A 15,914-nucleotide genomic window follows, 5' to 3' on the forward strand; every position below is an offset into this window, starting at 1 on the left:
TCAGGCTGTACAACTTTTTTTTCTCAATATAGAGACTTGATCGATGATAGAGAGTGGAGATTCCTCTTAACAGGGGGTGTCGCCCTTGAGAATCCATATCCCAATCCTGCACAAGGATGGTTATCAGAAAAATCATGGGCTGAAGTTGTCCGTGTATCAGACTTAGATAAGTTTGATGGTTTCATGAAAGACTTCAAAAATAATGTAAGTGTAAATACAGAGAAAGTGAATGGACTCTCTATAAGAATGATAATTGACTCAGAAGTGCATCAAATATCTACTGCCCATGTCACATTAGTGTTTGCTTACTCTGTTTGATACAGCCATGCAGAAAGAAACTCCACGTTCTACACTTTAATAGATGAACACTAACATGAAACATGCTGTATATGTATGAAATACATCTATAAAATTGTGAGTGTGATGAATTGTACAATTGGAGGTGTCAGCAATTTCTTGTGACATACCAAAATTTGTTGTTCGTCTCTTGCTTCCTATGTAGTGACTCAAAAAAAAAACCTCAGCTTTATCATTTTGAATGTTTTGAAATGTTTGTTTATTGTTAGAGTACACACACTGATGATGTGGTTCATCACATCATTATCTATTCATATTAGTCAATATATAGTTATCAATCGTTTTTTTCCTATGCAGCTTGAAGATTGGAAGGAACTCTATGATTCACCATTACCTCATCAAGACAAAATTCCAGAGCCATGGGAACTGACACTGAATGCAATAGAGAAACTTATTGTGCTTAGAATTATCAGACCAGATAAGGTATGTCTACATTTATCACCCAAATTTTAATATTCTATATTTCAAAAAACTTCATCTCTTTGAAAGTATTATTATTTTGATCAGAAACAGATTCTACCTCATCATCATGATTGATTGGAAGGATAATTACATATATAATATATAATTTATAAATAATATATAATACTTACCAGTGTATTCATTTCTCTCTCAGGCTTCCAACTTGGTCAAAATCAGAATATCTCAAAACGTAGAGAAATTTAGATGCAAGATACAGCTCTTATCCAACTTTCGTACAAAATTTCTAAACATTCATTCAACCAGGTAGATTAAGTGTAGTTGGAAGTCAGTTTTATGTGGAAAAGGACAATCCTTTTTTTGACATTAGATTCTATAGTTGCTAACATGTTAATGAATTTACGTTATTTTGTTGCTAATTTCAAAACATTTGCATCTATTATTTTAGTGATTCATTCACTTTGAAAAAAATATTCTGAATTTTTACAGCCAAATAAGTACAGCATGAACACATTTGGAAGACTTTTACAAATGTTTTAGGTATATACTAAATCTGTAATTAAGCAGCTACTCAGAGATATGAAATTATCACTACTAATTGACCTTTTTCTTCTCAGATCACACCAGCAATACAAAACTATATAGTTATGAAGATGGGTAAGGCATATGTTGAACCACCGACCTTTGACCTCTCGAGGAGTTTCCAAGATTCCAACTTTGCCTCGCCTCTCATCTTTGTACTCTCACCTGGTGCTGATCCTATGAATGTACTCTTAAAATTTGCTGAGGAAAGAGGTAAGTTTAGTCCAGATGTTTGGAGAGATAATATTGAAGTTTAAATTTTTTCTGAATTGAGGTGTTGATTTTGGTCATATTAGTAGATAGATAATACACTGGTGGTATGTTCAAACTCAAATACTGTAGAATATGTTTGAATCATGGGATTTTATTTCCACTATCAAAAAAGAAGTCTGTATGTCATGGATTCCTTTTTTCACTGATCTAAGAGGTATATAGAAGTGTAGAGGAAAGTATTGTATGTGGAATTCTAGCTTAGTGGACAGAAGATAGTGAAAGTAAAATCCTACTGAAATTAAAATATATAGTATTTTACAGTATTCAGCATGTTATATTGTCTGTGAGCATGCAGCTGTGTCAGCATGCGTTGTATATGCAATTTGTTAATCATTTGTCTGGTTATTACGACCAGATGATGTCATTTTACAGTAGAATTTCTAACAGCATGATGGTGATAATCATTTATAGTTACTGTACAGTAGTGTTTTTGTCAGTGTTGGTAGACGATAACACAATGTTCTTGTTTTATTCTGCACTTTTTTGCACTATTGGATAGGTTTAGAGTTACCAACTCTTGGTGGTGAGCTGCACCATAGCACTTATTTGCTGTTTCGATTGTTACTAGTTTTTAGTTGTACCATTTGGGTCTGTTTAATATTGTCCAAAGGGGTTCATACTTTCTGGTCCTTTGAAGGGGTATATTTGTTTAATTCATTTTCATTTTGAATCTATTGAGTGTACAGACACTCAGGAGATTCACATTTATTTATCATTCAACCAGATATTTCCGGAGATGCCGTTTTTCAATAGTACCATGAACTACAATGCTTAACACTATGATAACAACAGACTGTGTTTGTTATGCAAGATGGCCCTTCATCTATGCATTCATCACTTGTCAGATGAATAGTAAATGCATTATATTTCACATTGATATAAAGATTATGATAACACTCAAAGTTGACATTTCCTAAATGTTTCTATTGTACAAAACATTATATTGCCTCGGTAAAATCCAATGATTTGCTCAAATTTACTTCAAAAACATTGCAAGAACTATTCAAAATTGGGTATTGAACCATCAACTGATTTCAGCCAACTGTTTTACACAAATATGCCAATGATATTCAACAGGTGGTTTTAGGACCAGGATGTATGACCTTTAAGGTCAATACCAACAGCCAATCATATACCCAGAATTGCTGTGTGTATTATTTTACATATCAGGACAAGTTATAAATTTGACTATTCTGAAATCTCATTAGCTCAGTGTTACAAATAGTCCATTTTGACATGAGAATTTCTGTGCATGTTCACTATTAAAATGTTTTGATGGGCAATATTTATACTGAGTGATAATTGAGATAAATATTTTTAACTTAAGCAGATTTTAGATTTGACAGCCAGTGTAAAATAAGTATTTGATGATAGATATCACTGGCTACTGTATTTGTACTTGAATTGACCATGTGAAATTCTACCAATTTCAAATTACAAATAATGATACTATTATAAATGTCAGAATAACAGAATCAAAAAATGATGAAAAATTTTGGAAATATAATTGAGATTTAATTAGAAATGAAATGGTTTACAGCTGTAGACTAAAAACTTTGTGGAAAATGAAAGCCATAGAGCTAAAACATAAATCACAAATATTGCTTGATGATTACAATTTCAGCATGTCATGTTGTTCAATTTCTAGTGCATTCTTTGCTGTCTGAATGCATGGAACCCACATCATATTCACTTGATCAAAGCATCACACCTCAGGATCTCTCCTAATCATGATTTCAATCTCATTTCATCTTTAAATCTGTGATTGTTGAATCACTTCATGCATACAGATTTACTTTTTTTTCTATCTCTGACATGTCTCTGTCTTATTGCCTGAAGATTTTTTTCTTTGACTTTCTTGGTCTCTTTTATTTCATATCACCATCTCAATGCTTTTCTCATTCTCTAATCTTCTTATTGCCTGTTGGCTGCTCTGCTAACTTTCACAGGAGTAATAGAACCTATCTCCAGAAACAACACTTTAGATACTGCAGGCTTTGATAAACTGCGTAAACAAACACCGCAAGCACAGCCTGCTGAACCTACTGCCGAGGAGAACACTCCTCCAGCGGACAGTACTAAATCAGACATTGATGCTGATTCTAGACAACAAAGTGCAAGTACTGCAATATCTAGAAAAAGCAGTGCAGAGAGTCGATCAAGTCAAAAGAGTCGTAAGAGCTCTAGAGTCACTTTTAGCAATGTATCAGATCAGGACAGGAGTGAGGAAACTTTTGATGATGACGATATTAGTGATGAAGGGAGTTCACAGCGTGAAGATGGCACACCTGCTGAAAGTGAACCTGAGTCCACAATCCCCAGCACTACCTCAAGCACCGCCAATACTGAGGATACTGGCATTGCTACTGCTACTGCTACTGCAGCACCAGATTCCATGAAACAATCCCGACTACCCAGCCGCCCTCTACAACGCACCCCTAGTAGTATGTTGATATCTGCATTGTGTATACACTACTACTACTACTACTCACAAGTTGTAAAATACATTACATAATGCATACATCATTTAGATACTCACTAACCTAGATAGGATAGAACTCATTGTAGTTTACAAGCACAGCACATTAGTTACTTCAAAATTAAAAATGTAATCCATTCACATTTATGCAGTAGTATGCATGAATACTGCAACTTTACACCAAACTTTACACCAAACTGCACACACACACACACACACACACACACACACACACACACACACACACACACACACTGAGTAGTATACATTATTGCTAATACAGGAGAACACATGCCAGAATTCTTTCTCTGCAACACAGTGAACAAATAAAATGCATTATACTAAATTCAAATTTTAGCCTAGCTGTACAGCATTGATATAAGATTTCTTTCTAAGAATCTATTGACACAACTTTTTAATATACATGTACAAGTTAATCACTTTATGCATTTAATATGTATTATATTATTATAATTATTATTATTATTAGCATATTAGCGAAATACTTTTGGGCATTTATAATGCAGCGTAATAGCTGAATAATATTTTGGCAATTGACTAAGAAATGCTATTTAAACATAACCATTGTGAGAGAGGTCTGCCTGTGACGTTCACATTCCAAATATGCAAAATTTGATTATTGATAATGTATCATATTGTACTTTTCTATGTAATGATAAATTCACAAAATTAACAATCCAAGTATACCTCAGAGCTTATCATACAGCAGTTATGAAGTTTGGTTTTTGAAATTGAAATGAAGTCAGATTTCTCAATAAAAATGTGATGATGTACACAAACTTCATTATTGGTGGTCAAACTTGCCTCACTCAATATATGGGTTGTCCATTTTGTGGAGTACATGCAGTACATATCAGTTCCTCTCTGGTACACAAATTATTCTTTTGGAATGTGAACTGAAAGACAAACTTTTTATAACGCCTTTGTTCAAACTTTGGATACTGCATGTATTTATAAACTAGCTTTGTAGGTGCACATTGCTTGAAGACTTCAACATTACACAGCATGCATATTTAAGAACTTACTAGTATTATAACAAATGAACCTTTTTCTTACAAGGAATGCCATCTTTTTTTACTTCAAGACATGAATGAATTAAAAACTTAATTTTGCTTGTTTCAGTAACTGCATTTAACCTTTAACCTCTAAATTGAATGCCTTCTTTCAAATTAGTTTTAATTACTACTAATTTACTGCATGTGCTGTCAAGGCAGCATGCATTGGATGTATAATATACTTATAGAATACTTAGTTTGACATACACAGACATGCATGCACATATACACAACCAAAGTATATACACAATTACCGTAAATGTAAAACCTGCATGATATACCCCAGTACTACCGTACAAATAGATCCCTTTAAATTGTAACCTGCATGAAATAATGTTGCATGTTTTCACTCTGCATGTTGCTTCGAACTCCTTTATTACAGGGTAAATACTTGCATCATAATGCATGATAAATATTGGACTGATAGGACTACTTGAAAGTCATATCTTAGGTCCACATAGCGTAATCTGGGATATTTGCTTTATTTCTAGGGATAGAGTAATGGATGGATGGAAGGGTTAATAATCTTCTATGTCTGGTAAATTAAATGGGCTGGAAGTTTGTGTGTGTGATGGCTTGGAATAAATGCATGCCATGTAGATGGTGACGTACAGGATAAAAAAAACGTTCCCAAACACTGACTGTCCATCAATTTGATCTTTTAAGATCCCATCAGTAGTTGTGGTGTTAAAGATCCAGTTCGGATTAGGATTCAAATTTACTGTAGGTGTTAAAAACAAGTCTGGCAGAGCTACATGTATAGAAGAAGATGGTCTAGAAATAAAGAATGATCATATCAAATTCTTATAGCTCCATTCATAAGATAACACTAATGTTAGACCCTGGGATTGAAACCCTGGCCTTTAAAATCAATGTCCAAACTTACATACAAGTTGGGTCTTTTGAAATTGCTAGCTGTTGATTCAGCTTATAGAATCTATAGGATTTGATCTTTGACAATATAGAAAACATTATCAATAAGTGGTCGACATGTTTTATGACTTTTATAGTAATTTCTGATTGTCATCAAGTTGACAGAAAGTCAGTGTTGTTGTGTTCGATTTTTATCCTGTTTTATTGGTATTTAAATAAGGTGAAGTGAAAGGGATTGTAAGGTGATATGGTATATAAATATTCAGTAATAACTTTACAACATAGACCAGATTAATTGATGATAATGACAAATTCTCCCCTAGGAATGTCTGGTCCAGGATTACAAACTATATCTCTAGGTCAAGGTCAGGGACCTATAGCAGCCTCCATGATAGACAAGGTAAAGTGCAAATTGCTCATTTTCTGCTTGTCATTGGTGGTGTAAACAGTGAAGGAAACTTCAGATCATGAATGAAATCAACAAAGAGTTTCCACCAAGTGCAGTATACCAAGAATGTGTATTCAGCCAGTGATCATGAAATTGTAGAATGTTTATTATAATAACCAATTCTAGCATAATCACTGTGGAATAATCACTCTGTTGCAGCATAACACTTGTAAATATTTCAATTTTTAAAAATTGAGAGACCAAATGATGTTTGTGAACTCTTTTGAGTGTGTATGGACCAAAGCTAGCACAGAAGGTAGATATGTATCAGCTTAGTAGTAGTCCTTGTTATGTAAACTCTTGAAATATCATACTTCTAATTTTAAGTTTTATTAGTACAGATATTCATTTGATCATGGTTATAATACACATCAGCATTTTTCTTTGATCTCATCCAGGCAATAGAACAAGGCACTTGGGTTGTTCTACAAAATTGTCATCTGGCATCATCATGGTTACCAACCCTAGAGAAGATATGTGAAGAGGTGATTCCAGATCCTGAAAAAACTAAACAAGCATTCCGACTTTGGTTAACCAGTTATCCGTCTCCGGAATTTCCAGTTTCAGTACTACAAAATGGAGTGAAAATGACCAATGAACCACCAAAAGGACTGAGAGCCAACTTACTGAGATCCTATCTCAATGATCCAATCTCTGATACAAGTTTCTTCAATGGATGTAACAAACCAGAGGTAAGGGAAGCTAATTAAAGATGTGTATAATGTCCATAACAGAGGGAGGGAGGGAGAGACAGACAGACAGACAGACAGATAGACAGACAGACAGACAGACAGACAGACAGACACAGACAGACAGACAGACAGACAGACATACAGACAGACAGACAGACAGACAGACAGAGACAGACAGACAGACAGACAGACAGACAGACAGACAGACAGACAGACAGAGACAGAGAGACAGACAGACAGACACAGACAGACAGACAGACAGAGAGACATACAGACAGACAGAGAGACAGACAGACAGACAGACAGAGACAGAGTGCACAAATGTTACAAGCCAATCCATTGTTTCCTATCCATGGTAATTGAGGAGAAAAAGGATGTCCAACTTATTAATTAAAGTTTCCTTGTTTTAGGCACACGATTCATATTTTCCAGTTTCTCACATTAATACTACCTTATCAGTTGTGCCATGAGGATTAGAGAGAACCACTCCTTGAGGACCAACTTTTTCTATAGCTCTACTCTAATTGTTAATTTATGATAACTCTTCCATTTCTTTTGTAGACATGGAAAAAACTATTGTTTGGGTTGTGCTTTTTCCATGCATTGGTTCAAGAAAGAAGAAAATTTGGTCCATTGGGATGGAATATTCCTTATGAATTCAATGAATCAGATCTCAGAATCAGTGTCAGGCAACAACAGGTAATGAGAATAGTGTTGACTGTGTTGAAATAATAAGAAACTATACATTGTTGTCAAAGAAATTATAGTACTCTATTTGGTGTTGGGAAGGCAAATAGGAAATCGGAAGCGACAGTGTGCATACATCACATCATGACAACAGGATAGCAATTCTGTATATTCAACTGGAATGAACAACTCAGGCATTTTATTAAGGCAGTGGTTTTGATGTGTGTGATCACATTTATGTGAATTGTAAAACTTGATCACATACCACTATTAATTTTTAAAATATAAGTTTAATCTGATCAGATTATTGGATTTGACATGACTGGTAAAACTGACTGATCACATCACTGTGTAACTTTTTATGATCACCTTACCAAATATGTTGTATGAATGGTAAAATTTAACGATCACATAATTTGACTGTTATCTCATTACCAGATGTTCCTGAATGATTATGATGAGGTTCCATTGGAAGCCCTGACGTACTTGATAGGTGAATGTAACTATGGTGGTAGAGTAACAGATGATCATGACAGAAGACTTCTCAACAGTCTCCTTGAAAACTTCTACAATCTGGACAGTATCCAAAAAAGTCACTATCGCTACTCGTCCAGTGGAAGTTACTTTTGTCCTGATTCAGACAATTATGAAGGCTATCTAGAGTACATCAAAAGTTTACCGTTCATTGTTAGTCCAGAGGTATGACTATATATTTTGTGTTTATATATATTTCCCCCTGCCTTTCCTCCACCAAATAATTATATGAAACAGATTCTTCTCTTGAAATGGTTAAGGTGGCAAAGGGAATGAGATAACAATTGGAACTTGTGAAGTCAATGAATACTATGACAATGATAAATGACAACTTGGAAAAGTTTTCTCATCTCTGTTTATAAACTGTATTAAGTATGCATCCACTATAAAGTTACTGTAAACCTTGACTTTTTTTGCTAAGGACTTATTTTTGCTTATTTCGCTGGAAAACAAAAATGCAAAAATAAGTAGTAAATGCCTTCTTTGTACATAAACACAATATACCAGTCTGGCAATTAGTAAAATTTAATCTTTAGGAACTACCTGAAGACAGTAAAATCACTAAATTTTCTGGTGGTGAATATGTGTAGGTGTACAGTATTTTGTCACCAAATGCTACACATACGCACCACTAGCATACAACACATGACAGTTTAGTTTGATATGTCATATATCCATCTACTTTTGGACTTATCTCCAAATACCTGCCAGTTCTGTGTTGTCACCTGCCATGTATCCAAAATATCTTGTACTACATGATGTGTTGACTATTTTCATTCTATATACTGACCTGTATCTATAGGTGTTTGGACTGCATGAGAATGCCGATATTACCAAAGATCAGCAAGAAACTACTCAATTGTTTGATGGTATATTGACAACTTTACCCAGACAGGTAAGGCTTTCATCCATACTTTATCACCTTTCTCTACCTATAACCATTTTATCATCCTCAGAGCATATCATTATGGTCTTCACATTCTGTCATGAATAAAGCCAATCTTTAATATATACACATAGTCAGAGTTGGCCACATTGCTTGTCATGTTGGTAACCAGGTGCAATTTTTCTTCACCTACATACTATGTTCTCCATCACAAAAATGAAACAAATAGTATCTGCTTTTTTGTGTATGAATGTCGATATTTATAAGATAATTTGTCATTTTTCAATTTGACATTGTGATAATTTTGCTTTTTTTTCACAGCTGCATTATATAAATTAATGTAATGAAATGTTAATGATAATGTTTTTTTGTATCTTTTTTGTTGCACATTTTTGTCCCAAATCGGTTCTATTTTTATACATACATACATGTTGCTGTTCATGGAAACATGCACATTGTAATAGACCAAAGATTCACAGGTATTTGGTAAACTGCTGTGTGATGGTGTGTTTGCTTGACTCTCCTATCTAACTTGGCACACTAAAACCTGCCACAAATTGTACAAATCACCTAACACCTCATTGCATGCTACAGTTTGAAGTTTGCGATATATAGTGTTACCATAGTAACTTGACACATGCACCCACCTCACAGGCTGCATGTACAAGACTTCATAGTTGCACAAGACTGTATATCATCACTGGATAGGTTGATTTCCTTGCACACTTTCTTCATCCCACCAAGTGTGTTTACACTGAAATGGATATGGTGGCACTAAGATAGATACCAGCATAGAAAGTTTACAGAAAAATAAACTCATCTGAAAATTCAACCCAGAGCCACTATATATTAATATATGTGGGGGAGGGGAGTCCATAAAAAGATTTTGTTTAGGACAGCACCCATACTCCTCATGAAAGAGATCCTCCCCAACAGGAGCAACCCATGATTTATTTACTAGGTATACATTGCTGGTCTTTATAGTCACAAAATACATTGCTTATTTCCATAACTTGAGGAGAGAATCATTGGTAAATTTTGCAGGGAACTGTATTTATCATGCAACTGCAAATGTTACACTCTACATGCATCAGATGAAGGCAGTCTAGTCTAATATTTGTTACCTGCAAAATTGCACACTAGCACCATTTGCATGATGCACTAATATTACCACACATTTTGCCAATAATACATGTCTACTAACACATACTTTAATATGTTTATATTATATGGTGTAATATGAAATAACACACAGCTTATGTTCTTGTGCATAACACAGTGTCCATCTTGTCAAACAGAAAACTTGAATATTAAACTGTGATATAGTTTGTCAATGTTGTAGTGTTTGTAGTTTAACACACTGACATAGTACCTTCCAGTGAGTGATATTGTCACAGTCTTGTGTAGTCAAGTCTTGTTGTGCTGTTTATAAAACACAACAACAACTAACCAATCTAAAAGCTTGCATAGTTTACTTGCTTGATGTGTACTTTGCCATGTGGTTGTGTTTGCCTTTTGTAGTGCTGAGCCTGGGATGAGGGTTTTTTTTTTTTGAAGTGGTTCATGAAGTGCTGCAGATAGTACTGGCTTGCTGCTGTGCTAAGATCTTGTTGACTGGCTTGCTAGATGTAAATTAATGTGCTTGTGACATTTAGATTTCTTGCTGCTGTTACTGATGGCTGTAATGGTACTCAATTTTATGTAATTCAATCATAAATTTATGGCAAGGATTGTCATTATCCGTCAATTTCTTAATGAAGTACTACATTGTATGGTGATAAAGTTAATGATAAATAAAAATGTAATTGTGAAGTGATAAGACTTTACAGTCACTGATCTTTGTAAGTGTAAGAGAGAGTTCCTGTAAGTTTAAAGGTGGTCCTGTTAATTACACCATCAGAATAAATTAAGGGTAAAAGGTTATGAAATATTCATTGTAAACTTTGTTTTAAAGTAACATTTACACTGGAGTACATTTAGTGTTTTTGTTAAGGATGGTAAGTGGGTATTGAAAAAATACCAAATGCTCCGGTGCAAATTGTTTGCAAGAAAAGTTTTAGCTAATTACTGAGTTCTTCCATGGTGAAGGATCTGTGCTCTCTAGGATAATATTGTATGGATTCTCATAGAATTCCTATATACCATGGAAATGTCACCATGTGTGATACTTCTGTGTGTATACTATGTGATAACAATTTTATTAATTCCTATAAATCTCCTGTGTGCTATAAGCATTGTATTGATTCATATAGAACTTCTGTATGCTATCAAATAGCATTGAGTGGATTCTTGTAGATCAACTCTATTCTGTTGGATAACATTGTGTGCATATTGATTCCTATATACCAATTCTTAGACTATTCTAAAAATGGGAGAGCATTGTGTGGAGTCATATAGAAACCATACACTGCAAAGATATAACTGTACAGAAGTCCTTTCTTTTGTTGCCTTGCTATCAGTCTAATCTCCTACACTATCTTATTTACAGATCAGATTGTCTTGTAAGACTTTGCTATTTCTTTGCTATTTCTTATGCTGTCTATAACTGTTACTTCCCCTACTAATATCTCTACTATACTAGGTCTACTATAGCCATCTCTTTATTGATCCACTGTTACGCAAGTATGGTCAGGTATTGCATTGCAATCACTGTCTTAGCATGGTGTGCACAGTTCATACACCAGCATGACATTACAACATTGATCCTGACCTGTAAATTATGATTTAGTTATCTTTGAAGTGGAAAAAAATATGCCATCATTTTGAATTCTTCTTTTTGTCATTTCACACATATATGATTTCAAGTGTTCTGTACTGTTTTGTAGTGTGCAATGATCAATGTTTATGGTGGCAAAGAATACATCATTTTGTTTACAAGTGTGGTTTTCATACACAGATTTGACCTGGTATCAATACCACTTTGTACAAACTCAGCAGGAAACCCTGTCAACTTTGTGCTCTTGAAGTAAGTTGACAGTGAAGGGTTGCATTCACTTGACTAATTCACTTCTTCATGTTCATCATTTACAGGCACAGGGTGGGGCCAGGTCCACACAACAAATCATTGAGGATCTAGCCTCTGATATATTATCAAAATTGCCTCCAGATTTCAACTTGGAAGATGTGCAGGTATTGTTGTCAACTGAGAGATCCAAAGTATTTGATTTGCTCTAGACATAATTTGAAGGCATTTATATCAGATAGTTTGCCATTTACTCATATTTATTTGTATACACATTTGTTTGAGGTTATTATCGTAATGTCAATTTTAATAAACATAATAATAATAACGAGTATTTATAAGGTGCCTGCTCTCTAGAGAGCTCCAGACACTAACAAATAACAAAGTGAAGAACACAGGGTGAAATTGGAATAATAGCAATCATGGAGTATTATTCAGATAAAGACAATTCAATTTTAGCATTCATATTCTCTGGGGATTTTTTCACAAGCTAGTTTTATATACAAAATTGATAATTTTCTTGATCACCACAACTTTTTATATCATCATGAAATAAATCCTGATCAACAATTACCACATTGAATGTTTACAGACTCTGAGTTCATAGTATCAAGTGAAAATTTCTACTCACAGAGTCAAAATCTTTCTTTGAAGTGAAGCCCCAAATTTTCGTCAGTATTGTCAGTGTTGTACTATGAAAATTTGAGATTTGGTTTCAAAATAGTTTTTGACTCAGTGAGTAGAAACTTTCATTTGATTTTTGAAAGTTTGAGAATTACAATATCATTTCACAATGGAATATGATGTCAATAGTAAATGAATCACTTACTCAACATGTTGTTTGAATGTTCTAACCACTATTGCAGGCAAAGTACCCTGTACGATATGAGGAATCTATGAATACAGTACTATTCCAGGAATTAATTCGTTTTAATCGACTAACATCAGTGGTGAGGAGCAGCTTATATGATGTGCTGAAAGCCATCAAGGGTCTAGTTGTTATGTCTGCTGAATTAGAAGATGTATTTGATAGCATGATGGTTGGAAAGGTAAGGTTTCATTGTACTGCCTAACGCTAGACAGATCTTAAGGATGATAACAAATTTGCATGGCAATTTGCATATCAATACAGTAATTTGCATATTGTATGATTGATTTGAGGATAAAGAATGGTCCTTAGTTACATGTTTACAGTCATCACATACACACTTGAAAATTGGGGTCAGCCAATTGTATTCATTTAAAAAGTATTAATATTGTCATTTAAGGGGAAATTATCCAAGTTCAAGGATGGTAGAATATGTACCTTTTAAGTCTGCAAAGCATGATGGCCTGGGTGGTATTGATGGTGCTAGTACCATGCTTTTTTTCTATAGCGGGGATTACATTGATATCGTTAGTGACAATATTGTAAAATCAGGTTTTATTAGGGTTCTGATAGTATGTAGACAGTATACGCTTATTTATAGACATTCATTATTTTCGTTTGTTATGTTATCATTCCCTTAGGTTCCAGTCATGTGGGCTGCTAAATCATATCCATCATTGAAACCTATGGGTAGTTATGTGAGTGATCTTATTGCAAGATTACAGTCCTTCAGGGTAAGTATAGGACTTGAAACCTATAGGTAGTTATGTCAGTGATCTTATTGCAAGATTTAATACAGTTCTTCAGGGTATTAGTACAATATCAAACAATGTCCAACCACTAACCCTGCACACACTTGACTATCTGACTTTACACACTGGCTATGACACATGACGTCAAACAAGATAACCAAGTCCCTGGGCTATTCAGCAATTATCAGATAGGAATACCACTCCAGCAATAGATTCTTCGGCTTACTAAGATTGACAAAATCTAGAAGTATTGTTGATCAGTGTGGTAGATTACACAAGTGGGTGATGCTTCTGTTGTGTGAATGTAACCACCCTGTGATCAAGATAGTTTAAACATCAGAAGTCACCAAAAATGTACACTGCAAGACCAAGAAAGTGATCAGAAATGTCCCCCTCCTTCTGAGAGTATGTCCATTCAACAGCTTATATCAACATGTCACAATAGTTTTAGTTGTGTCTATCAGAGCAAACCATGCCTTCGAGTATAGTAACTAAATTCAGTGCTTCTTTTCAATCAAATCAATCAATCAATCAAAATAATTTGTAGAGCGCCAAAATCCAGGCAAAGTTATTTTCAGGGGCACTGGATGGTTAATCCACACCGTAGGCTTTACAAAACAAATGTGTCTTCAGTCTTCTCTTGAAACAGTCAATAGTTGGTGCAAGTTTAATGTCAGTTGGCAGTGAATTCCAGAGCTTTGTAGCAGCATAAGCGAAAGAACGTCCACCGTATTTGATTTGCTTGTAACTTGTTGTCGTAAGAAGGTTTTTGTCCTTTGAGCGTAAGGTGCGAGCTGGTATGTATACTTGTATAAGGTCAGAAATGTACTCCGGTGTAAGACCATGAATTGCTTTGTAAGTCAGGAGTAAGATCTTGTAGTCGATTCTAGAACGAACTGGTATTAACCAATGGAGTTTGATGAGAGTAGGAGTTATGTGTTCATATTTCTTTGACCGGGTGATGATTCTTGCAGCTGTGTTTTGTGCACGCTGAAGTTGGTTTGTGACTGATTCAGGGAGACCATACAGTAAAGAATTACAGTAATCAAATTTAGTGGATATAACAGCATGAATTAAAGTACAGCAATCCGCACTTGAGACGTATTGACGTATAGATCCAATGCGGCGGAGATGACAGTACATTGATTTACATGTATTCTTGATGTGCTGGTTATACATGTGGATATTGTCAAAGAGTACACCCAAATTTCATGCTGTTGTAACTGGTGTGATAATCGCAGAACCAATATTGACGGAGGGAACAGGATCTGGGAGCTGATTGAATTTTGAGCGAATAACAAGAACTTCAGTTTTGCTGTCGTTGAGCTGTAATTTATTAAGTGTCATCCATGCCTTGATATCATGGATGCAGGACTCCATACTCCATACATACGTACTTTTCTACCAAAATGATACTTCAAGGTAATTCAACAATGTAACAAGCTGTTTTAATTTACTTCCTAGGATTGGATTAACAACGGTATGCCCAGTGTATTTTGGTTATCAGGGTTCTACTTCACCCAGTCATTTCTGACAGGGTCTTTACAAAATTATGCAAGAAGATATCGCATACCGATTGATCATTTAGGCTTTGAATTTGAAGTTATGGATCAGGAATCAGAAATGGAATCTAAACCAGTAAGTACAACACCAAGGAATATATACAAAGTAAATGAACAGTTGAATCATAACATAACCAAGTTGAGTTGGATTGCATTCTATACTTAACCACTCATGGCAAAAATGACCATATGTACAATACTCTGTTTTTATTGGTGAGAAGTTAACATGATCTACAGGCATTTTTAACCAAAATAAATACTATTTGTAATATGGAAATCACTTTTCCTGAAATGATGCTTATATAAGACATTTTCCTTTACAATACATCATATCAACCATACCTGCAGTTACACTTCAGATTATTAATATCAAATCTATGTTGTTGATATTTATGTATTTTATGATATTTCAATCACAACATATCATTCATTACCATAACAGTTTTCTCCATGTATAATCAAA

General features: G+C 34.6%; 1 protein-coding gene across 3 annotated transcripts in view; it reads left to right on the forward strand.

The window, feature by feature from the left end:
- Positions 1–15,914, forward strand: part of LOC144442152 (dynein axonemal heavy chain 3-like) — a 97,047-nt gene that overhangs the window by 76,151 nt on the left and 4,982 nt on the right. For 2 of the 3 annotated variants that reach the window (XM_078131422.1, XM_078131428.1), the window contains 14 exons: positions 33–204; positions 655–780; positions 1,395–1,572; positions 3,843–4,076; positions 6,384–6,460; positions 6,907–7,200; positions 7,762–7,899; positions 8,326–8,586; positions 9,224–9,316; positions 9,772–9,786; positions 12,338–12,436; positions 13,136–13,318; positions 13,779–13,871; positions 15,354–15,527. In XM_078131422.1, coding sequence (XP_077987548.1) covers positions 33–204; positions 655–780; positions 1,395–1,572; positions 3,843–4,076; positions 6,384–6,460; positions 6,907–7,200; positions 7,762–7,899; positions 8,326–8,586; positions 9,224–9,316; positions 9,772–9,786; positions 12,338–12,436; positions 13,136–13,318; positions 13,779–13,871; positions 15,354–15,527 — 2,137 coding nt within the window. The remainder of the gene's footprint in view (positions 1–32; positions 205–654; positions 781–1,394; positions 1,573–3,842; positions 4,077–6,383; positions 6,461–6,906; positions 7,201–7,761; positions 7,900–8,325; positions 8,587–9,223; positions 9,317–9,771; positions 9,787–12,337; positions 12,437–13,135; positions 13,319–13,778; positions 13,872–15,353; positions 15,528–15,914) is intronic. The other variant, XM_078131436.1, reaches the window with a different exon arrangement.

This window comes from Glandiceps talaboti, chromosome 1 (assembly GCF_964340395.1).
Source record: "Glandiceps talaboti chromosome 1, keGlaTala1.1, whole genome shotgun sequence".
NCBI classification, from domain to species: Eukaryota; Metazoa; Hemichordata; class Enteropneusta; family Spengelidae; genus Glandiceps; species Glandiceps talaboti.